This window comes from Homarus americanus, unplaced genomic scaffold (assembly GCF_018991925.1).
Source record: "Homarus americanus isolate GMGI-L3 unplaced genomic scaffold, GMGI_Hamer_2.0 scaffold44579, whole genome shotgun sequence".
In the NCBI taxonomy this organism is placed as follows: domain Eukaryota; kingdom Metazoa; phylum Arthropoda; class Malacostraca; order Decapoda; family Nephropidae; genus Homarus; species Homarus americanus.
The window spans coordinates 262,695-287,500 of NW_024740787.1; the positions used below are offsets into that span (position 1 = coordinate 262,695).

Below are 24,806 nucleotides of genomic sequence, written 5' to 3' on the forward strand. Positions count from 1 at the left end.
AGAAAAATATCCCTCATCCCCGGAATTGTCTGTAATTTTTCTTGGAATTTCCGGAAAATGTGCCTGATTTTCATGTCTCGAACCCGGAAAAAAAGTCCTCCATCCCTGGAATTTTCCGGGTACTGGGAAAATTTTCTCAGAATTTTCCAGAAAATGTGCCCCCCAGAAAATCATTCTCAAAGCCATAAATTTCTGAAAAATTCCAGCTTTGTGAACGATTTTCCGAGAAAATTAAATTTCCGGCTATCGGAGAGTTCTTGGTTTAAAGGATTCCAGCTAACGGGGATATTATAGTTCTAATTACCTTTCTTTTAATAGTAGTAACGTGGATAAGATAAGTTTTAATTGCCTTCCTTAATAATAAAGTGGATTAAGATGTAAAATAACAAGAACAGTGAAATCACTTCCCCTTAAACAAAGAGAGACTTGCAACATTCTGCTGGATGATAGTGTGTGTGTGTAACAAGATTATTTATTTTGTTGATATTTTGACAATTTTCCACAAAGCTGATAGAGCACTTGGGATGGGCTTTGTATTGATGTGGCAAGAATGACCCATAATACATATTATCTTAACTCATAAGTGAATTTGAAGCATTAATCCTTCATAATTCAGATGATTCACCTTTTGAATATCTACCAGGATATATGTTGATCAAGGCTGGTTATTGGTCAGTGAAAAGAGTTTCAAAACCATGTTTAAAATCCACCACAAGAAAGCTTTTATATGCTACCTGTATTTCAATATTTATGAAATTTTAGAGTTATGACATGGTAATTTAGGCTTGATATATATTGGAGTATCATCTTGTGGATTATTTATTGTGTACATAAAGAAGATCAGTATGAGTTTTACATTATCCCAACAGATGTGAGTGGAGAACAAAGGCCTGGTAGTGTTACATTGTCACAACCCAGTAGCTTGAGTAACTACCAGTCATATCAAACTTGGGAGCAGCATCAACAAGTAAACACTGATGCACCAGGACATATGCCACCTAGATCACCAGAACCTACAGAGTCGGAGCTTAGTGCTCACTCTCAGAGAACCCCAGAGGAAGAGGCATATTGGGCAGAAATGAGTGGGAAAAAGGTGAGTGAGGGAGAATTTTGCATTTTGTTATTTTTAGGGGTTTTTCAATTTAAATGCGAAGTATATTTATTAAATTTGACTCGAGCTCATAAAAGAGAATTTGAAAATCAAATTATTGGTTTTGTTTATTATAATTTTACTTTGCATATACATTATGCTCCTCCTCTGTTGTGCACGCCATCCTTTATTAAAAGTTTTGTGTGTTTGATTAAATGAGAGACAAAAGAGAATGAAAAATTAAGTTGTGTGCCAAACACCCTAGAATTAGCCAAGAACATTACTCCCTAACTTATTTACTGCAGGTATCTAAATGTTTTATGGATATACAGTTGTTATTCACTATTAAATGTTAATACTGTATAAGCTCTAGCTCAGTTTTAGACAGTTTATCTAGCTAGCCCTTGTACCCTCGGCATTAGAACAAGTATAACATCAGGTGCACTTGCTGACACGTGAACAACCCTTCAGTGGACTAGCTCCATGTCAAGGGTGTGGAGTTAACCCATTAGCAGCTGAGTGTTAAGAATCAGGGAGTCAGCACAACCAGGCTACCTTGCTTCATACCTGGAAAAGGCTTGTTTATTTGAAAGATAAAAAGAAAAATTAATACAATAATATACATCCCATTCAACACCAAGAACAATTTAAATTCTTCCAAAATGAACTTTTGTAATCTGTAACTGTTGTGTTTTTGCAAATTAAAGTGGCCTGTCAAAAGTTTTTAAGAGGACAAGACCTCACCAACATTCATCACAATAATTCCTTTCCATTGAAAACAGACTGGCCAGTCCACATCATGTTACATGTCCCCACACATCACCGTGTCTTCTGACTTGTCCGTTGTGTGCTTGGAAAAACTAAACGTGCATTTTTCGTATGTGTAAATTTTTTTTCAATTCATCTTTTGTTTTGTACAGTATTCTGTTTTTTCATTTATCAATTTTTCAATATTTTGAGTTATTGATTACTGCATTTGTCAAAGTGAAATGAATTATTAACTTAGCTCTTATTTTCAATAAGGAATATTATAGTGATACTGAAGTCAAATATTATTTTGTTTGCTTAGCCTTTGTTTGACAGTGTTATATGCTGTCCACTGACTATCGAAAAAAAATACAATTGTGATGTGAATATGAAAATTTAATGTAGATAATTTTCTCCCTCCAATGTTTCAGTTATTTATACATGTATTTGGGTTACTAATTCTACAAATTGTCTAAATATAGTACAGTATACAGTATTTAAAATTCAGTCACATGATGCACAACAAGTCTGGAGATGCGTGATGAATGTGAAATGTACAGTATGGATTCTGCTTTTGGTTGAGGGCATTAAGAAGTATGTCTAGTGTTGCTGTATTACAGTATTTCCTTATAATCTTTCAGAATGGAACTGTTTCCACATAATACAGTATGAAGGTTAGGATTAATTAAGGCTTGTTTTTATCAGTGGTTTTAAGGTCTTCGTACTGTACAGAAAAATCTTAATTATGTGGCATCTGCAGGACCTACAAAGTACCAGCCATGAAAATTTGTTGATTACTAGATGTACTGTAGTTATTATTAAAAAAAATTTACTTCATAGAAATGTTGTGAAAGTATATTATTCATGTAATACTGACAATTGTAAACATTGATAAAGGTTTTTAAAACACTGTAAAAACATTTTAGAGTATTGTGAGTGAATGTATTCATCAATGAAGTGACCAAATAAAAGCAATTTGAGAAATTGAAAATGACAAACACTTAAGTTTTGAGATATTTAAATGCCAGATAATAAAGGTTTTACTGTAGCACCATACTGTATAAGGATGTGAATGAATTTGAGCAGTGAATGAAGTAGTGGACAGGTGTAGCTGTATTAAAGATACAGTGAGAGGAGATAAGAAATGCAATGTATACTTAAAAACATTATTTATGCATGTTGCGATTAAGGAAAATATTCCAATCCTATATTTTATTAAGATGTCACTCAAGTGACTGGTTTATTTTTAACATTGTACTGTATATGCAATTATTACATAAACTTGCTTTTATTAAATAGATTGAAACTTAACCTTTCAGGAAGATTTGAGTCATACCAATTTTTTTTCTCTTAACTTGACAATTTCAGCTAGGTTATCCAGAGCCGAGTTCAGACCAGTTTTCTTAATGGAAACAAAGAAAATGGGGGGCATGAAATGCACATTTGGGGACTTTTCTTTTATGTGTGAAAAACTTTTTTTTTACTAAAATAATCCTGAATAGTTCATCTAAATTTTGAATAAATATACATACAGTTAGTATATATATATATATATATATATATATATATATATATATATATATATATATATATATATATATATATATATATATATATATATATATATATATATATATATATATATATATATATATATACATATATATATAATAACACACACAGTGACCCTGCTTAACTTAACACCGGTTAACGCATGTTTCGACTGAACTGCCTTCCATATGATCTTCAATTGTTTGAAAAAATTTGGTTAACGGTTCTTATGAACGACTTCAACATGTTTCGCTAATGCCTGACCGGCAACCAGCTTTAGTATCAGTCCGCCAATACATTAATCGGTTCTAGGGCTTAAATTCCTTACTATTTTAGTAAATATCAAGAAGTTTATACTATTCAATAATTTTAAAAGTTTATATTCAATTTTTAGTCATTTTAACAATTATTGAACATAATTGAAGGTAAAGTGACTAGTTTAATGCATCCAGCCTCTTAACACGCAAACAGGAGTTAGTCTCTCTGTTTTCACTGGATAACATCTTGCTTGAGACTCTTCAAATGCTTTTTCTGTGTTTCAAGCAAATTATGGTCATTTTGAAATATATTTACATATTGACAATATATAATGCAGTGCAGTGTTGATTTAAAGAAAATAATCTTGAATTACACCAAGAGAGCTAAAATTTTATGGTGAAATGGCCATGGGGTGACTTCTTCCACCCCAATGCCTTCTTCTTCCTTCCCCCTCCACCCCATTCTAAGTCCCATCATCATCATCATCCAGGAGCCTTCTACATACACACCTCAAAGTAAGTGAACTTTACTACCATTTTTGTTGAATTTAGGAAATTTTCGTGAGCTGGAACCATACTCCAAAAACCCATTGAAACAATGGTTTCGGGTTACTAACGACCTTCTGGAACGTTGAGTTGAGTCATATATATATATATATATATATATATATATATATATATATATATATATATATATATATATATATATATATATATATATATATATATATATATATATATATATATATATATATATATATATATATATATATATATATATATATATATATATATATATATATATATATATATATATATATATATATATATATATATATATATATATAATCTTACTGCGAGATGGAAGCAAGCGGATACTTATGCTTTAGATCAACATTCAAGATATTTTCTGACCTGGACCCAATCGTCAACCACCAATTCTCTCTTAAGCTCTCGGTTTTGTGTTGGTGTGGGGATTAGTGGATGTCATCATTATGACCTGACCTCATGTTTTTAGGTCACCCTGTATATTTAAGCCTCTCTCTGTCCATGTAATCCAGTTGCCTCTGAAGATGTCTTGAATAAAGACGAAAGCTAAGGTACTCCGTTGTTTCCATTTTCCCGTGTGATTTTATCAAGATATATATATATATATATATATATATATATATATATATATATATATATATATATATATATATATATATATATATATATATATACACAGTGAGTTCTGCTATAACGCGTGTTTTGATAACGCGAATTTGCTCTAACGCGATTTATGAATTAGGAACGATATTTGTATAACACGAACGCTTGTTTGCTATAACGCGATTTTTGCTTACTATTTCTCCAATTTTGTGGTATTAATTGTGAATATGGTAAAGAAGAATATCTCCATGAAGCGTTCTGGTGATAGAATTCCCGGTGATGATCGTAAAAGAAAGGATATAACACTTGAAGAGAAGCTCGATGTTATCAACCTCAAAATCGCCCTTCTCCCCCATCAAGTTACATTCATATTTTTTCAAGGTAAAGTGTTACATTTACTGTATGATTTCATTATTAGATATGAATGTAACATTTATTTAGATTGTGCTATCCTTTGTGTTAGGCTAACTACGAAATTTTTTCGATTTCGAGTAATCTGCACCTAACCCTATTTTCTCCATAAGCCCTGTTATTTCTATTATGCGATTTTCTATAACGATATTTTACAAGAACACAATTATCGCGTTATAGCAGAACTCTGTGTGTGTGTGTGTGTGTGTGTGTGTGTGTGTGTGTGTGTGTGTGTGTGTGTGTGTGTGTGTGTGTGTGTGTGTGTGTGTGTGTGTGTGTGTGTGTGTGTGTGTGTGTGTGTGTGTGTGTGTGTGTGTGTGTGTGTGTGTGTGTGTGTGTGTGTGTGTGTGTGTGTGTGTGTGTGTGTGTGTGTGTGTGTGTGTGTGTGTGTGTGTGTGTGTGTGTGTGTGTGTGTGTGTGTGTGTGTGTGTGTGTGTGTGTGTGTGTGTGTGTGTGTGTGTGTGTGTGTGTGTGTGTGTGTGTGTGTGTGTGTGTGTGTGTGTGTGTGTGTGTGTGTGTGTGTGTGTGTGTGTGTGTGTGTGTGTGTGTGTGTGTGTGTGTGTGTGTGTGTGTGTGTGTGTGTGTGTGTGTGTGTGTGTGTGTGTGTGTGTGTGTGTGTGTGTGTGTGTGTGTGTGTGTGTGTGTGTGTGTGTGTGTGTGTGTGTGTGTGTGTGTGTGTGTGTGTGTGTGTGTGTGTGTGTGTGTGTGTGTGTGTGTGTGTGTGTGTGTGTGTGTGTGTGTGTGTGTGTGTGTGTGTGTGTGTGTGTGTGTGTGTGTGTGTGTGTGTGTGTGTGTGTGTGTGTGTGTGTGTGTGTGTGTGTGTGTGTGTGTGTGTGTGTGTGTGTGTGTGTGTGTGTGTGTGTGTGTGTGTGTGTGTGTGTGTGTGTGTGTGTGTGTGTGTGTGTGTGTGTGTGTGTGTGTGTGTGTGTGTGTGTGTGTGTGTGTGTGTGTGTGTGTGTCTGCACATGATATGGTGGGCCACTACATCTTCCTATGCTGACAAGTTCTTATGATTTAACTAAACCATCATGATGATGTTCGTTTGTATCACAGCTTTCCATCAAAATTGGATCTCTCTCTTCCCATGCAGTCATTCATCTAAGTTTACATTTGTGTCTACCATACACATGGGTATCATTTGTGGCTGCCAGATGTGCATTCTGATAAACTGAGCAGCTGTGAAGTTTCTTAAGGTGAATGATTACTACTGGTAAAATATAGCATTATTATTATATGGTTTGTGGCAGCTCCAGGATATTTGAAATGTGGTGGGAAAATCAAAACATCTCTGAAGTCTGTAGGACTGTGGTCTCAAGTGTATGAGGTCCACACGATGCAAAAAGTATCTGTACACATGGGACCAATGATTTCCTAAATGATCAGTGCAGTGGTTCCTCGGTTAACGAACACAATTCGTTCCAGAAGGTCGTTCGTTAACAAAAAAAATTGTAAACCGAAACCATTGTTCAATGGGATTTTGGGTAATTGGTTCCAGCTCACCGAAAATTACATACAAAGTAAAAAAAAATGCAGTAAAGTACTCTTACTTTGAGGTGTGTATGTAGAAGGCTCCTGGTTGATGATGATGATGATGATGATAGGAATTAGAAGTGGGGGTGGAAGAGAAATCACCCCATGCTTCTGGAACGAATTGTGTTCGTTAACTGAGGGATCACTGTAATTATAGGAGATTATGGGACGAAAATTATTTATCCTAAATCCTATTTTCTATGATTTTCTGAAACTTTCCATTCACATGGCAGGTTTAAAGTCTTGTGCAAACCTAATGATTCATTGTCAGTTACTGGTGTTTAAGCAATTTTTTTATTTGCATATGAAGTATTAACCTTATTAAATAAGCTAAAATTATTTTGTTTATATTATGGAGCTTCATCAATTATTCCATACATTTTCATTACAATGTACTTGAACATTAATTAAAGGATTGTTTGTGAGAGTTTTTTGGTTTTTAGGCAATTTCTTTTTCTGGCCATTTAACTATATTACCTTGTACTTTTAGCAATAGGTTCTTATTAGTGAACTTAATTTTTTCATAAAATTGAGAAGGTTTTTATCACAAGGCCCATTACTACATAAGTATTTTAAATTTGTGAACAAAATACCTGTAAATTGATAGTAGTAGTACCTTTATATTGCTACAGCTAATGATATAGTTAAGCTAGAAACTTAAGTGCTGTAGAGGTGGAGGTAGGTGACCCATGGCTATACTGCTTTGTCCTGTGGATCATAGGGTAACAATGACCTCAAGAGAGTGGACAAGAAGTCAGAAAGGGGGAACCGAGAGGGTTGCCGAGGGGAGACCCCAGTCCAGCCTACGAAGCTAGAAAATAGGACCAAGAGGGTGTCCTTCAAGCCTCAGGCAAGTCAGACTGAAGAAAAAGAGAACTGGGCTAAGAAGGAGCAGAGGACTAGTTCAGCTGGTACAACCAGTGGCACTGGCCCTAGAGTTCATGGTAGCACTGACCCTGCTAGACCTCATGTTAGTATGGCATCAGCACATAGGCATTTAGACCAGAATGAATTTTTACTTGGCACAAAGCACCACCACTTCCCTGGTAGAGTTGCCAACATTGAAATGATGGCCACACTGCCTGCTAATCATCCCAGCCGAGTATTACCCCCTTCTCTCATTCCATGCACATTTTCATCATCCAGGCTTCCCTTTTTCCAAAAACTAAAAGTCCCATCAAATCCATTGGTTTTTGGTGGTTCCTTCCCCATTGATGATCCCATATCTGCAAGACATTTTGGTACTGTCAGTTGCAAGGCAGAGAACTCTATTTCTACCCCACGCACATATCAAGTTGATACTATTTGCTGTCAAGCCCCAAACCTCTGCGATGAACATGCGAGGTTGGGACGAGACACAGATATTGCCAGAGCTGAGGCACGCTTACATGCTGCTGCTCACAATGATGATAATGAGGAAGAAGCTCCAAGTCATAGTAGTTCCCCATCTGCATCCTCCCAAAATGTTGTTTGTTCCATGCCCACTCATATTTATCATCCTTATGAGTCACATTCCTCCAACTCTGTCAGTCACCATAATTGCTTTTGTGATCACAATGCTGAACCACCCTCACCGTATCGAGCTGCTATTACCTATCCTGTTGATCGTAACGTAGAAGATGGCCTCATTCCTTTAATACCTGATGATGATGACAATTATGACTATCAGGATGAGGAATGTGATGAATTTGGAGGGGACGTGTATGAGTATGAAGATGGTGAGGAAATAGGGTCTGGAGAGCCAGACTTTGAGGCCAGCTTCCAGTTGCGCTACCGTCACCAAGCCTCTCTCGTGAGCATCGGGGACACTGCCGACATCACAAGTACCGTCCCCTCATCTCCACCATCGCCGTTATCGTCGCCTTCACCACAACCATCACATTCACCTGCATCAAATGAGTGTGAAAAGCCTTTGGTCAAAGGATTTCTTCCTCTGGCATGTCCTATGGGACCAGCTGCTTCCACTCCTCTGTTTCAGCCACCTACTCATCCATCATCACAAATGTCAAGTCCACCTCCTCCACTACTGGGCCCTAACAGTCACATGACTCAGGTACTAATGGGCCCTGTGCACGACCTAAGTTATTTTGTGCCTTGTGAATGCTTATGTTTTAAGTCAAGTATATTATGTTTGTTTGTTTATTTTTTGCTTATAGTATATGTACATGGTCAAAAGCCATGCCATTTTATTATCTAGAGAGTCATGTCTTCTTTTGTGTTATAGACATTTAATGCAATTCTTATTAATATGTGTAATTATTTTGCTTTAGCATGTATTCAGTATTCATAGGTGTAGATATGTGTTGAATACAAGAAAGAGTCATGTTATCTTTTCATGTGGCCAAAAAAAATGGAAGCAAATCTCTGTGGTCCATGTCATATATTTTCTTAATTAATGAATTTTATTATCCATGGAAACATAATTTGAAAATTACACAGCCACTATAAATTTAATGAAAATAGTCTGTAATACATCTTTTGAATATATTATGTCTACTGTACTGTGTCTAATAAAAGGCATTTGATTCCAGAGCATGAACAGTGCAACAGATACCTCAAGTAAAGATAAGTCAGTTGAGGGCAAGGTAATGGACAAAGATTTGGACAAGTCTCAGGATAAAAGTGGGGGATGGTCCATCACTTCTTTATTTGGCTGGAAGAAATCTAAACAGGCAGTGCTTCCAGATGATAAGAACCCCACTGTAAGTAAGATGCAGATATATTCATTGTCACTTTTAGTGTGTGTGTACATATACACACACTAAACCCTCACCAATTTGATATTCACAGTTCAGTATTTTGAGGTATAGTACTTCAGTATTTTTTGTCAAGGTAAATTGGGTGTGGAGATTTTGTGATTTGGGAAAGATAATTGAATTCGTCTGAAGAACTTAAAATAACCGAAGTGACTTCCTTTATATAATGGAAGATATATTCCTGGCAATGGCCTCTGACAACAGGGATGGCATGAAGTTTCTTGGGGAGCTTCATCTGCATCATCTTCCATATCGTCTACAACATTCTGTATTTCTAGCTCCTAGTTTTTCCTTAGTGGGGGTCTCCATGAGAACTCAGCAGCTCCTCCACATTGTATGCATCAACTTCATCTTATCCAATTTGGTTGGCCAGGTGAACAATGCCACTTATAATGGCAGAAGTAGCATTTTCAAAGCCACAGAAGTCACAACATGTCTCAGACATCACCTCTTCCCACACACCATTCATGCAGCTGCTGTTGACTTGCTTCCATTAAACACTGATGTTTTTAATTGCCTCCATTATGTTGTAGGACTTCCTCAAATCCAAGATTGACTGATCTTGGTCGTCTGTTAAGTTCACCAATTGCTTGACTGCTTCCTATGTTGGCCTGGTCCATTGGCTGCTAGACGTAGTGTAGAGTTGTTGGAGTGACAAGAGCATTGTCAAGTGACAGCAGTGCTTTGACCTCACAAATCTTTTTTCTTACAATACCACTTCCCTGCAGGACAAAAACTTGACACAAATCAGTTGAAAGATGTCAGCTGTAACCTGTGCCTTCCTGTTTGACTTCCATCAGACAGGGAGATGCTCCATTGAATACTCCTTCATTGTTCAGGGCATCACAGTGATAGAGAGGCATTGGTTTCAGCATGAAATCACCTGAAGCATTTCCACCTAGCAGGATTGTCAGGTGGTCTTTGATGGCCTTGAAGCCAGTGCATGGTCATCTTCACAGGAAGTTAATATCTTTTATGAATACATAGATAATAGACAAAATGCATTAAGTCTGTGAATCTAATGTATATAATCTATTGTATTGGCTAAGCTAACTAATTCTTGTGTAACACCTACAGGTATATTGTATAGACAAACAGTTGATAAAAATACAACTGTAAATCATGCATTGTTTTCATTGGTGTATTCTGTTGTTCATAATTTGGAATTTGCCATATTTCAGTGAAGGTTGAGCCCTTATTATTTTGGGTTATTGGGGCATTACAGCACATAAACACTTTTTTTTTGTATGTGTTGGTATGGACTCCAAGTTGCAGTTGTAATTATGCCAGAGCCACTCATTTATAAACATGAAATGTACTTTATTAAAGATGAATGTCTTTGCAGATTATTTGGGATGAAGAGAAGAAAAAATGGGTGAACCAGGATGGAGATGAAGAAGTGACTTCTCCTCCTCCACCACCTCCTAAAAGTGTTCTTGGTGGTCCTGGTACTTCACCTCATATGATGACAAGAGGTGGACCTAGAAGTACGTGCAAAACAATTTAGTTATGTTTTTATTTATTTATTTATTTTGCAGTCAAATTTATCTTTCATACCCTGGTTAATTAACAATTGACCTGTGAGATACAGTACCTAACCAATCCTAACTTGATCTGACCTGGCCTAACCTAACCTTTGTTATACAGTACCTGTACTTGAACATAAATTGACCCATTCTGAAGGCAGCAGCAAAGAGAACTTGTATAAAAGCCATAACAACCAAACTACTGTAAATGGCTCTTCCAGCATGGATTCAAGTTCACCAGGTTAAAACTCGGTGTTTCTTGATTCATTTGTCTATAATTAGGAGATGCATTTATAAACCTTTCAACATTTTCTTGCTGCTTTTTGACCAGGCAAGACCTTACCTAGTCTCTTTGATATTTCTGCTTTTGGGACATTCTGGAGGATAAAGGTTATTTCCATTATTTTACTGTTTATTGACAATTTCACCATGTAAAGATTTGCACATAACCAAAGAAGAAGTCTGTGCCACATGATTTATGGGGGGGGGGTGTTGAGCTGTTAGGTAACTTTGACCTGTGGAATAGCTTCATCCAGTGCCAGGGATACATGAGGGAGGACTGTCCACTTGTCATTATTTTATTTTGTTGTTGCCAGCAACTTTGTTAGTAACTTAACTATCAAGAGAGTTCTATCTCATAATTGATGGACTATTGTAATCACTAACCTTGTTATACGCTTTATATAAAGACAGTATTTGTTGAAGTGCACTACTGTACTAACATTATAATATAAAAAACTATTAAAGAATCGATATATAAACATTAATTAATTGTTATAAGTCTGAGGGCTTAATAAAGAGCTCATCATTGCTATATGACACATATTGTACAAAATATACACAAAGGAGACTGGCTAGGGAGGATTTTGTCATTGATACTAAGCAGGGCTTACCTCAGCTAAAATGATAATAAAAAAATAAAAATCACGTGAAAAGTGAGAGATGTGTGTTGGAGGGAAAGACAGGGTGCAAGAGCAGGGTACAGAACTGCAGCCCCAAAACATAACCAAAAAACCCTTAAATCACCACTCACATCAGTTTAAAACACTTATTAATAAATTAAAATTCAACTTGAGTCTGAACAACTGCTTCCTGGACTACAGTTGTTCAGACTCAAGGTGGCTAATGTAGCAGTAGAACTCGCAGATGTCATAAATCTTACTGTAGATGCTGTTGGCCTGTGCTAACAGACAACATTCCTGTCAGTCCTGCCATCTAATGACAGTAGTGGAAACATTTGTGTTTTCATCAGCTGAAACATGGTCTTTTTTACTTGTTATTTTTCTATTTAACCTTTATAAATATACTCAATGAAATATGTTGAATATTTTTTGTTTCTCTAAGAAATGAAACAAAACCCATATTTAATGGTCTTCTTAAACTACAGGTCACAGCCTCAAGTTAAAAATGTCAGAATTGTCTGACTTGTGAAGTATTGTACAATAATGACCTACCAGAGTATGTTGTTGCAGTACGAGATGTGAACTGGTGTGTAGTAAAAACATGCTAGAGAAGGTTGTGACAAATGGTATAAATTTTTGCCTCATGAAGGCTCATTGCACCTGTCATGTTGGCAGTGCACTCTGCCTTTTCAAAATGTACAATGTCTTTCATCTTTAATGAAATAGATTCTATGTCTTGCTATCAGCATTACTGTTTACCGTGTTTTTTGGCTTGGAAGACACACTTTTTATTACAAAAATATACCTTGAAAATTACCGTGCGTCTTCCAGGACGCTAGTTGATGAGTTGTAGCAGAGGTTTCCTTAGGGTCAACTGAAATCAGCCCCTTACAAAGACTGTTGCCTCATTATAGTACTTAGCAATTACAAGTATTCTCTATACAGGACAATAAAGCAATTAATTTAATTAATATTGTTGATTTACTGCAAAAAATACAATTATTTACTTAGTCAGTAGGTAAAAAATTAAAAGATATACGGCTGCAGCTACACAACCCTTGCTGCTGTGCGGTTTGTTTAATAATAATAATAATAATAATAATAATTAACGGTTTATTGAAAGAGCTTGGCAGCCAGAAGGCTGAAAATATACAGTTACATATTTGGGGAATGGGTTTCGAATTACAAATAATATACAAGTAACATAAGTGATACAAATAAGATATATAATAACTAGATGGGGAAAAGCTCAAACTACAGTGCATTTCAACATAGTGACAGTGCAAGAAGTAGTATTTACTGGGAGTGAATACACTGGTTTATTACAAGTTATTGATAATTTTACAATGGTTGGGACTGGGCTGTTCTTATAGCGATCAGTTCGTGCACGTATGGGCTGGATGCGGTTGTGGTGTCGAACAGCAATTCTCGGGCTAGGGATCTCAGGTGGTAGTAGGAGCCGGTGTCGAGGATGGTGTAGAAGCTTCTTACCAAATTTGCAGATGAGGTCGTGGTGATGGTCAGTGAGAGTCGAAAGGGTCAGTGTGTTGAGCGCTTCTTGATATGTGGAGTAGGAAGGGGAAAGAATAATCTTGCATGCCCTCTTTTGCACTTTTTCTAGGTGTTTACATTGTGTGGCATTTAGGGAGGAAGACCAGGTAGGGGAGGCATAGGTGAGCTTGGGAAGTATGATTGTTGTGTAAACACTGAGGAGCTCGGGTGCAGGAACTCCGAGGGACTTGAGTCGGCGGAGGAGATGGAGACAGAAACTGGAGGATTTGACAACTTCACTGACGTGTGGTTTCCAATTTGGTTTGTTGTCTATGGTGACGCCGAGGAGCTTCGTGGAATCTACAACCTGGAGTGTGTTCGAACCTAAAGTAATGGAAGGAGGTGGGACAATGTCGGAGAGGTTGATGTGCATAACCATGGTCTTGGTATGGTTGATGGTGACATGGTTGTTGGTGGCTCAGTTTTGGAGACTGTTCAATAAATCCTGAAGGGCGGTATAGTCGGGAGCAGAATTGTTGACGCTGATCCCAATGGTGGAGTCGTCGACATATTTCCAGCGAGCAGGGGTTTCTCTTAGGGCATCATTGATGAGCATAAGGAAGCAGAGTGGTCCCATCTTGGTGCCCACAGGTGAGTGACTGAAAGGTGGAGACAGCCCCTCGGAAGCGTACAGCTTGGCGTCGGTCACTGAGGAAGTCTGTAAGCCGTGGTATAAGACTTCTCCGAAGCCCGAGGTCAGTAGCTTTGTTGATGATTATATTGTGGTCGACTAGGTCGAATGCTTTAGTGAAATCAATGAAGGCGACAGCTACAGACGTTTTTTGTTTCTCGAGATGGCGGTATATGTAATCGAGAAAGCTGACAAGACAGTGAGTGGTGGAGGAAGTTTTCATATTGCCAAATTGCTGAGGGTCTACGACTCCTGCAATATCAGCATAAGCCCAGTCGAACACAAAACTTTCACAGATTAGGCTGGGTATTGGGGTGATTGCAATAGGTCGTAGCTGATTTAAGGATTGTGGGCTGGTTGACTTGGGCACTGGTGATACATAAGAGGTCTTCCAGTCAGCTGAGCATCTGGCTTGACTGAGAGAAGCATTGATGATGGAGCATATAGGGGTTTAGCAAGCTCCGGGGAGAACTCCTTGAAGAGTTTCATTGGTAAGTCAATGGGGGTGGTAGAGCGTTTTAATTTTAGTTTGTCCAGGCGTTTTGCTACTTCAAATTCTTCTTTCAAGTCAGTGGGAAGTGGGGGCTGGTAGGTAAGCAGGGAGAGTGGTTGTGTCAAGCCGGAGGAGCGTCTGGCATATAGTAGCGAAATGGTTATTTGATTGCTCAGCTGCATCAACATTAGTGAGATGGCTAAGGAAGGGGAGGGGGTGTGTCTTATTGTTTAGTCCACAGAGTTCTTTAAGCTTACCATACCATTGACTGATGTTGGTCTGCTTCAGGTGTTGTAATTTGGTTGGGTAGTGGGACTTCTTTGCAGTGCGTATTTCGCGGATGACTCGGTTGCGAAGGGACCTGTAGCGGATGTGGTTATTGAGATGAAAGGCTCTTGTCTCTCTGTTGCATAAGTCTTTTGATCCGAGGTGTGATCCAGGGCAAGTCAGCTGGGTGAGATCTGACGGACTTCTCGGGGAAGAAGTGGTGGTGAGCTTCCGTGGTGGTGTTGGTATAATTTATCCATTTGGTTTCCACGTCATCCACGCTAAGTACTTCAGTCCAGGGATGGTGAACTATCCACTAATGGCAGTGGTGCGGCAGCGCCATCAATTGAGGAATTGCTAAAGGTTGTCTGCTGGTCTCAAAGCGCAGGAATGTTTGTTTCTTCATACGTAGGCTCTCATATTTGGACACCTATTTTGACTGTAAAATCCTCGCGAAATTCAAATCGTCCAAATTTAAATACAACTTCTTATGGAGAAAATTAATTTGACTGGTACTTTCGATGTTTGGCAAAATTTGGCCTTATTTACCCTACATTTTTTGGCGAATTACGACCTGTAATAAAGCAACATCCTAATAAACCAACAAAAATAACACAAAGTTAAATAAAAACTAAAAACAACACAGAAAAGTTCTTATGTTCTACAGCTTTAGCTGGAGTTGAACCTGATGGCTTGGCAACTTCGTCATCCGAGTAAGAACGAACACAACAACATTGGCTGTCTTTATGACGAGTAGAATTTTTGTTTTAAATTTAGAAACATTAATTAAAACATGTGAACAGTAAATAAGTGTTGCTTTCATATTCTTATGTAGAGTAATGACGAAATGTTTTCACATGTGCGCACTTACATACACGTAGTCTCACTTTTTTCTTTACCATTAATGGTTAGCTACTTCTATTGTTACATTTATTAACATTAAATAACATTACAGTGGTCCCTCGGTTAGCAAACACAATTTGTTCCACAGAGTCGTTCGTTAACCGAAAATTTCGTTAACCGAAAATTTCGTTAACCGAATCCATTATTTCAATGGGTAATTGGTTCCAGCTCACAGAAAAGTACATACAAAGTAAAGCCCAAAACGCATAAAGTCGGAAACACTCCTAAAATTCCCCTAAATCGCCCTTAAATCACTATATATAAATACGTACATATACACTAGAACTCTTAAATCACTACTATAATGTGATACAGGTGATTAATTTTTATCTCTAGTGCAAAATATATGACGTTTATATTCAAATTATTCTGTGTCTTGCAAGGATTCCAGTAATGCAAATTATATTCTCCTAACTTTAGTCTGTGATATTATATAAGATAAAAACTGTAAGCCTAAAACCCTGGCTGGGCAGATGGGGGAGAAGGAGGGCGGGGGGGGAGGTGAGGTGATGTGATTGACAGTTGGCGCGAAGGTCTAATGTGTGTTTATTTATCAGTCCTTAAGAGTGACCAAGCTTTTCTATTATAAAATACCAATGTAATGACCTGGGAGAATATAATTTACATTGCTGGGATTCCTGTAAGATAGTGATTAATATGAATATAAACAAGCTATAATTTGCACTAGACATAAAAATTCTAGTTCCATAATCATTTAGTGCAGTACAGGTTTGCACTGAGGTCATATATTTCTTGTATGTTTCTTTTAGTTTGGTGTGTGCATGTAAATTAATAAAAATAAATGAAGAAACTTATGTAAATTTACCCCAAAATACAGTTGAAAAACTGTACATTACTAAAATGTACTAAACTAATGTACTAAAATTTTTATCTCTTGTGCAAAATATATGACGTTTATATTAAAATTATTCGCTGTCATGCAAGGATTCCAGCAATGCAAATTATATTCTAACTTTAGTCTGTGATATTATATAATATAAAAACTTAAAGCCTACTGTATAACCACCAAACCCTGGCGGGGTGACACTGACATGTTTTGACAGTTGGCGCCGAAGGTCTAGTGAAGTATTTATTTGTTTATTTACCGTATACACTCGTCTTTAACCCTCCCTAGTTTATAGGTCGACCCTGATTTTTTGACCAAAAAAATCTTTAATTTATGATATTCCTTGTTTATAGGTAGACCCAAGTTTTTGAGGGTATTGGAACAACAAAACCTTCAGTAAAAACACTCTACGTCCTATAAACTGAGGATCGCATTGCCTGAAACACCGAGTGCCGAAGGCAAATTGTTTACCATTTATTATAACGACACTTTACATTTGCTTACCTTCTACTGTTGGAAAATATTTCCCGTCGTTGTCATTCCGACAAAAACAAGAGAAATAATGAAAACACTACAGCCCGATAGACGCGGAGGGGACCAGGTATATAAAATGAGTGCTGTATTAAAGATTTCCACTTGTACAGATATTTTTTTTTTAGATTTATGAAAATGACGACTGATAAGCAGTTCTAAGTGATGATATTCACAGAAGTGTGTGTACTTGTGCCAAAAGGGCTGTATATCAAGCAACGGTTTCACTGGTGTCGGTTAGTAAGTATAAAAAGTGTTTTTCCTAGAATTACATTAAAAAAATCAGGGTGCGTCTTCCACGATGCAGCGTCTTCCAAGCCGAAAAATGCGGTACTTTTTTATTACATTCATGTTGGTGAGGGTTAATAAGGACAAGTCAAGAAACAACAGGGAATAGCCAGTCACTACTATATGTTTGTGTGTGACTCAGTAGACAGTCAGAGGCAGAATGAGGTTGTGAGCCATTATAAATATTGATATACTTCAACAGAATCACGTTACGTTAATACTGAGAAAGATGCCCAGGGGATGGCAGGAGGAATGCCTTCAAATCTTCCGAATCCTATGCTGCTCCCTGTGCCAGGAGCACCCATGAACATTAATAGTCCTTCTGCTTCCCAACCATTGATGGTTCCAGCACCATTGCCACCCCCTAAGGAAGACAGAGATGCCACTGGAAGTATCCCACAACCACCACATAATGTTGGATATCAAGAACATCATCAGTTACCATTACCACAAACTTCTCCAGGTCCTGCCCCATTACCAGAGATTGTCCAGGTAAGCTCTAAGGGTTTTTTTTACACATGTTATTGATTCATATGTCTTTGTGTTGCTGTTTTAGCAATTTTATGTGAGGTTAGGATTTGAGTTCTTGATGCCCTGCTTCTTAGTTGTTAATTAATTTTATAATTTAGCACTTAACAATACTATATTTTTATATAATGAAAACTCCTGCAAGCACAGATTATTCTCAAAGTTTGGTGTTATGGTTGCATAAGCTTGGTGTTTTGGATGTTTTAAAAGCAAACTTATGTGTTATTAATGAAACATAATATGAGAAATAAAGCCACATGCATATTCCTGTTGTTGGTTAGATATGGATAAACGTTTACTCTCATTTTCCAAAGTTCAATGAACCAGTTTAGTTTCAATTTTACTCTTGTAATTTTTTTGGATAACTCTCTTAAATGACTGTATAGTATAGGCCGAGATATTTGTTCTTCCAAATATTGCAACTGCAGTCATATTGGAAAATTAAATACCAGCTTAAAAATTGATTATCTCATTATTAATTTTTAAGAACCCTCAGAACAGGTGAAATCCTATATTAGGAGTGTACATTCAAGGTAAGTAGGTCATCTCGATTCCAACCCTTAACGTGACAATAGCTTGGTCTGTTTTTCTATGCTGAGGAGTAACCAGATTTGCAACTCCAGTGTTTTAAAGGTACCAATAACTAATGTACCATAATAACCCAAAGTAGATTTTGTTATTGATAAAGAATTTAATTAGTTGAAAACTTCTAATATAGAATACTAATCATAAAGAAGATTTTGTCATTATTCAAGCGAAAATTATAAATTTGTCCATGGTTCCTAAAGGTAGTTAATTGCTCAAATGTGACAGCAGTAAAATTTTTTTAACTATACCCTGCTAGGGGGGCTAGTTTATTGGGCACCCTCTTGCATTCTGTGCAAGGTGAAGCACAAAAGCATTTACAGCACCCAACAGGGAAGCATGTGTAGTTCATGCTTGCTTTCCTGACAGCAGTATTACTAAAAGAGGATTAAACTTTTTTATGTAAAGGTCAACTTTGGTACAATAAATATTTTCTGGCATACAACCTTTGCCAGATGACATGGGTTGATCTGTTAATCTGTTGGATAGACCAATTACACCCTGTCTGCCCATAATATGGGGAAAGGGGTCGGGGGTGACTGCAGCTGTTTACAAAAACTGGTCTGTTTAGAACCATGACAATTCAAATAAACATTCAGTTGCCATGATAACTGGCTTAGCTATACCTTTACATGTATTTGAGCAAATTCAACCCAGCCTGGATGAATTCTAGCAAACTTAGGTCAATTCAACTACAATAAACCCTTGATAACTCAGAATATATGGGGCTCTAACCATCCTGCGTTATTGAGGCACTTCCACCCTTTCTTTCACCTCCTTCATCTCTTCCGTTTTTCATAATAGCCCCTTGCCGACCAACCCAATGCCTAATTTTTTTTTTCCAAAATAACTTCCCATAATCAGGAAACTTGTGTAAAAATTAACACTTGCCAGCACTGCAGGCAAAGGATGAGAATAATTCAAGTTCCAGTGCTATGAGGTAGGTGTCAGAGGTGATGTGGGCTCACTCACTACCTTATACCCTGTATACAGTTCAGTACTGTAAGTGCTTACGGCACCAACTGAAGATTGACTTGGTAACATAGTCTCAGGGATTTCAACTTCATTTCACTTCTCCTAGGCCTTGGTGATGGTGCAGAAGCTATGAGGGCTGAATAGCACTTTGCATAAGTTGTGAAAATAAGGAAAATAAGTCAAGCACCTTGGGGTGGGTATCCTCACACTAGGGTGACCAATGCTTAACTGAGCAGCAGAACCCCCCACACATCCTGTGTTTTTTCCACATATTTCACCATTCCCAGATTGCCTCATTGTAACTCGGATTATTGAGAGTTACGTAAAAAGATAATTCATACAGTTGAATATTTTACTGCCATGTTAAGTTATATAGAATCCTGAGTTATCAAGAGTCTACTGTACTCACCCTCAGTTTTTCACCGAATGTGTGATAGTTTGTTATCCACGGTTTAACGCACAGTCATTTTCCTTCTTCCAATGTATTCATCTGCGCAGTGTTCAGCTTCTTGTCACTGCTCGCAGCATTCTCTCAAGTTTTGTGATCTTGTACAGTGCAGACATATTTTATTGCTCCATACACTGGATATTTATTATGTATTTTCTACTGTAATAACATGGCCCTAAAGCATGCAGTGAGTCTGAGTGATAAAGGTGAGAAGAAAGTGAAGGGGACAGGGAACCTAATGACTAGAAAGAAAGTCGAAGTGCTTGATAGACTAGCGTGTGGGAAGAGCGTAACGTTACTGGGTTCTGCCATGGGGTTTTCCAGGAACCTAACCTCCGTGGTTGGCGAGGGACTACTGTTCAGTAACATTTTTATTTATTCCTCACACTTATTGGTATATATTATTTTATCTTATTTCTCATAGGAGTTGGTAACTGCTGGGAATTCAGTTTCAGAAATGGCAACACTGTTCATAGCATCGGCTTATGTGGTGGTGGTCACAGCCGAGACTCTTTGGTGTTGTCTGTCTGCAAATTATGTCTAGGATTACACCTAGTACAGTAGACCCTTGCCATTCGCGGGTTTGCAATTCGTGATTTCGACAAATCGCATTAAACAGATGGTGGATGTGGTGGCTAGCTTGCAAGCCTTTTCCGGCAGCACAATGAGTCTTTCAATGCAGCATCTCATATTGTACTTTCAAAACATTAGTGTTTCTGTGTGAAATGGCACTTAAAAGACTGCCGAGTGCCATTGCTAGTGATGCTAGTGGAATAAAATGTAAAAAGCAGACGTCAGTGATAACTAGGCCTAGGATAATTATGCATTTGCATATGTGCATATGCAAATGCATATTTAAGCCATTTTTGAGCTAAAGTGCATATTCATATTTTTTGTTTTATAAGGCATATATTTGGAAAATTCCAAAATATTATAAAACATTCTTCAACCTCAAGGGTCAAAAAATTCGCGAGCATAACAGCAACGCTGGGGCAGAAATTACTGATATTTGAAATATAATACAGTCAACCCTCACTTTACGCGGTTAATGAAACCCACAGGGTACCGCGGAAAGTGAGAAACGCGTAAAGTGAATAACATAACATATGGGATTAAATGAAATAGAGACCAGCTGACCCCCAAACTCCACTTTTTTCAACACAATACCTATGTTCTAGTAAAAATAACATCTTAATTTTATGATGGTACATGCACACAATTAATACTTAAGAGAAATACAGTCGCCAAGTTAATGTCCATTCAAATAATGGACTCAACTCCCTCCCCCTCTTCTCACACTACACTCCTGGCTCTTCCCTCTCTGAGAAATTTTTGGGGAAAACCAGGTATAGTAATAAATAATACCTCAAACTAAAGTTAGGATAATATAATTGACATTGCTGGATTCCTTGTAAGACCAGGAATATTTTGAATATAAATGTCATATATTTTGCACAAAAGATAACATATTTACTCAGAGTAAACATTATATCTAAAATTTGTATGTCTAATGCAAAATCTATGATGTTTATATTCAAAATGATCATCAAATTGTAGGAATTCCAGCAATGTAAATTATATTCTGGCCGGGTAATTTGTATGAATTTTATGAGCTAAAACAAATATCTTCAGTTAATAAAAAAAAAATATTCTTCACACCGTGCCAGGTGGTCGGTCGCCGGTCCCTCCCTCCCTACTAGATGAATGTGTGGGAATACCAGACTGTTTACCTTTTTAGTAATAAATAATAAATCAGACCAAAGTTAGGATAATATAATTGACATTGCTGGATTCCTTGTAAGACCAGGAATATTTTGAATATAAATGTCATATATTTTGCACAAAAGATAACATATTTACTCAGAGTAAACATTATATCTAAAATTTGTATGTCTTATGCAAAATCTATGATGTTTATATTCAAAATGATCATCAAATTGTATGAATTCCAGCAATGTAAATTATATTCTGGCCGGATAATTTGTATGAATTTTATGAGCTAAATAAAAAAATTATACTTCACCCGCGTAAAGGGGTACACCCACCGCGGAATGTGAGCATCCTGGGTTCTGGCAGGGCACCGTGGAAACGCGGAATGTGGGACCTCGTAAAGTGAGGGTTGACTGTAAATGTCCATTTTGTTGCACTGATACAAAATCGAAAATACGCGATTTTGTTTTAGCGTCATAATATCCAAAAGGAAAATACGTAAGTGACGTTTATATCGCTCAACATAGGCTGTGGTTAGCTAGGCCGTGATTGGCTGGTCAGTGGACATGAACTGTACGTGATGGGTTCGTGTTCAGCCAGGCAGGATATAGATGCACGGGCTCCATTAGTTCCCTCTTGACATTCTTTTGTTCTTCAGTTTTCTTAAAAGGAAAATACTTTTTTCAGTATTGTTTAATAAATTACTTTACGTTAGTATATTGTTTTTTGTATTTGATCCTTCTTTAAAAAATCCTACTTCGGCGACATCCTGTGTGGGAAAGTGAATTTACTGAGAAAATGTACAGAAAAGGAGTCATTAACTTAGTAGTTATTATTTATTAACATATTTTAAAGTGCATATTTTCTCAGTTTTTACTGCATATTTGCATGCATATTTAGCCATTTTTAAATGCATAATTATCCTAAGCTTAGTGATAACCCTGACAAAGAAAGTTGAATTATTAGATAAGTTAAAAGAGGGGATGTGTGTTACCAAGGATGGTCGGCTGTTTGGTATAGGTATACAGTACAGGTAGTTCTGCTATAACGCGATAATTGTGTTCTTGTAAAATATCGTGTTATAGAAAATCGCGTAATAGAAATAACAGGGCTTATGGAGAAAATAGGGTTAGGTGCAGATTACTCGAAATCGAAAAAATTTAGTAGTTAGCCTAACACAAAGGATAGCACAGTCTAAATAAATGTTACATTCATATCTAATAATGAAATCATACAGTAAATTTAACACTTTACCTTGAAAAAATATGAATGTAACTTGATGGGGGAGAAGGGTGATTTTGAGGTTGATAACATCGAGCTTCTCTTCAAGTGTTATATCCTTTCTTTTACGATAATCACCGGGAATTCTATCATCAGAACGCTTTTTGGAGATATTCTTCTTTACCATATTCACAGTTAATACCACAAAATTGGAGAAATAGTAAGCCAAAATCGCGTTATAGCAAACAAGCGTTCGCGTTATACAAATATTGTTCCGAATTCATAAATCGCGTTAGAGCAAATTCGCGTTATCAAAACACGCGTTATAGCAGAACTCACTGTAGTGCACTAAGGTAGTATAGGTTGCTGTTCACGGTGTTGCCTATTAATGCCATTCCTTGGAACCTAACCCTCGTGAATAACGAGGGCTTATTGTACTGTATTTTTCAAAGGCTAGGGTCAAATTATAGGTTGAATTAACAATGAGTAAAGTGGAATAAGGTTTCAATCCTTCGTTCCCTGCTGCGTCGCTCCACAACAGCAACAGTGACCCGCAAGATACGCAAAATATTTTGTCTAATTTTTAAATAATTTTTTCTAAGATTCATGTCGTTATTTGGATATTTCATTACTCAGGTGTCTGGTACTTGTAGTTTTTACAGGAATCATTGTGTACAAAAAAATTTCTTTGAATACGTTTTGTGTCATTTTAGGACATTTTGGGGTAGTCTGACAAATTGTGCATCGATTTATGAAAAATCAGTTTTGGAGAAGTTTTTGAGGAACGTAACGATCTCATAAACTGGTAAACTGCATTTGCCTGTATGTGATATTTGCACTAAAAAAGTAGTTATATGTACACATACTGCACAAGCTATGAGCATAAAGTGAATAAAAAAATAAATAGTTCATCCAAATTTGGGGGAAAATAAATGAAATTATCATTTTAGGTGAATTTTAATTCAAATGTAAATCAATTCAGAGTCACATAATGCAAGGGCTCAGCTTTTGAACTTGAGATGCTCTACTGATAAGGTTATATACATTTATTGACCTATCTCTTGTTTTTCATTTAGCTGTGCATTAATAATGATGACGATGATGATGATGAGTATGAAGATTGCAGTGAAGCAGAAAGTTTTATTGGTAACCTTAATATTGTAATATATATTTACCTTTGTAGATGTACAAGCAAAATTAGGTACAGTATTATTTTGCTGTATATGGTACTTAAGGAATTAGTGTTTATTACAGTACATATAGTGAAATTCCACAGAAGCAGACAAATACCTAGAGCTATTATTTTGTGATGAGCTTATTGATAATAATCATCATTAAATGATATGGTTGAGTTCTATATCACCCGATGGTATTTAAAACTATGTATACCGTAGTTATTGTTAGCCACACATAATTGGCACTAACATTCCATTTTTATCGAAGTATTTTTTTATTGCTTTGAAACACCCAGCTTTTTTAATATTGTGCTTTGCAGGATTGAAAATTTTACTATACTGTATGTATAAAAATGTTTTCATTTCTATTCTGTATAAGTTGGCTAGAAAGTATTATTTATGTAGACCAATTTATTTATTTTTTCATGAAATAGTAGTAGTGAGTAATGTATATATAGATAAGTTTCTGTATAATGTGACTTGTAACATTTGATTTCATAGATGAGGAGATCGCGATATATTTCTGAAAGCTCCATTGAGTTTGAGGATGACTTGCCAGCAGCCATTACTGAGGTAAAGCTTATAACCTCTTTAGGGGTTTGGAGTTAAAGGTCATAAAAATGTGAATGTTCTGCAGACACAGTTGACATGATGAGTTTCCACCTTTGTAATTGTTAGTGATTTACCCTTCTGTAAACCTCTTGAGTAAACACTAATTGCACCTTATGCAT

General features: G+C 36.7%; 1 protein-coding gene across 10 annotated transcripts in view; it reads left to right on the top strand.

Annotated features, from left to right (window-relative positions):
- Positions 1 to 24,806, top strand: part of LOC121875530 (protein transport protein Sec16A-like) — a 107,350-nt gene that overhangs the window by 67,270 nt on the left and 15,274 nt on the right. For 5 of the 10 annotated variants that reach the window (XM_042380103.1, XM_042380102.1, XM_042380106.1 and 2 more), the window contains 6 exons: positions 870 to 1,093; positions 8,408 to 8,791; positions 9,270 to 9,440; positions 10,840 to 10,981; positions 17,636 to 17,925; positions 24,577 to 24,648. In XM_042380103.1, coding sequence (XP_042236037.1) covers positions 870 to 1,093; positions 8,408 to 8,791; positions 9,270 to 9,440; positions 10,840 to 10,981; positions 17,636 to 17,925; positions 24,577 to 24,648 — 1,283 coding nt within the window. Of the gene's footprint in view, positions 1 to 869; positions 1,094 to 3,205; positions 3,352 to 7,459; positions 7,709 to 8,407; positions 8,792 to 9,269; positions 9,441 to 10,839; positions 10,982 to 17,635; positions 17,926 to 24,576; positions 24,649 to 24,806 lie in introns of those variants that run through there. The other 5 variants (XM_042380108.1, XM_042380110.1, XM_042380105.1 and 2 more) reach the window with 5 other exon arrangements.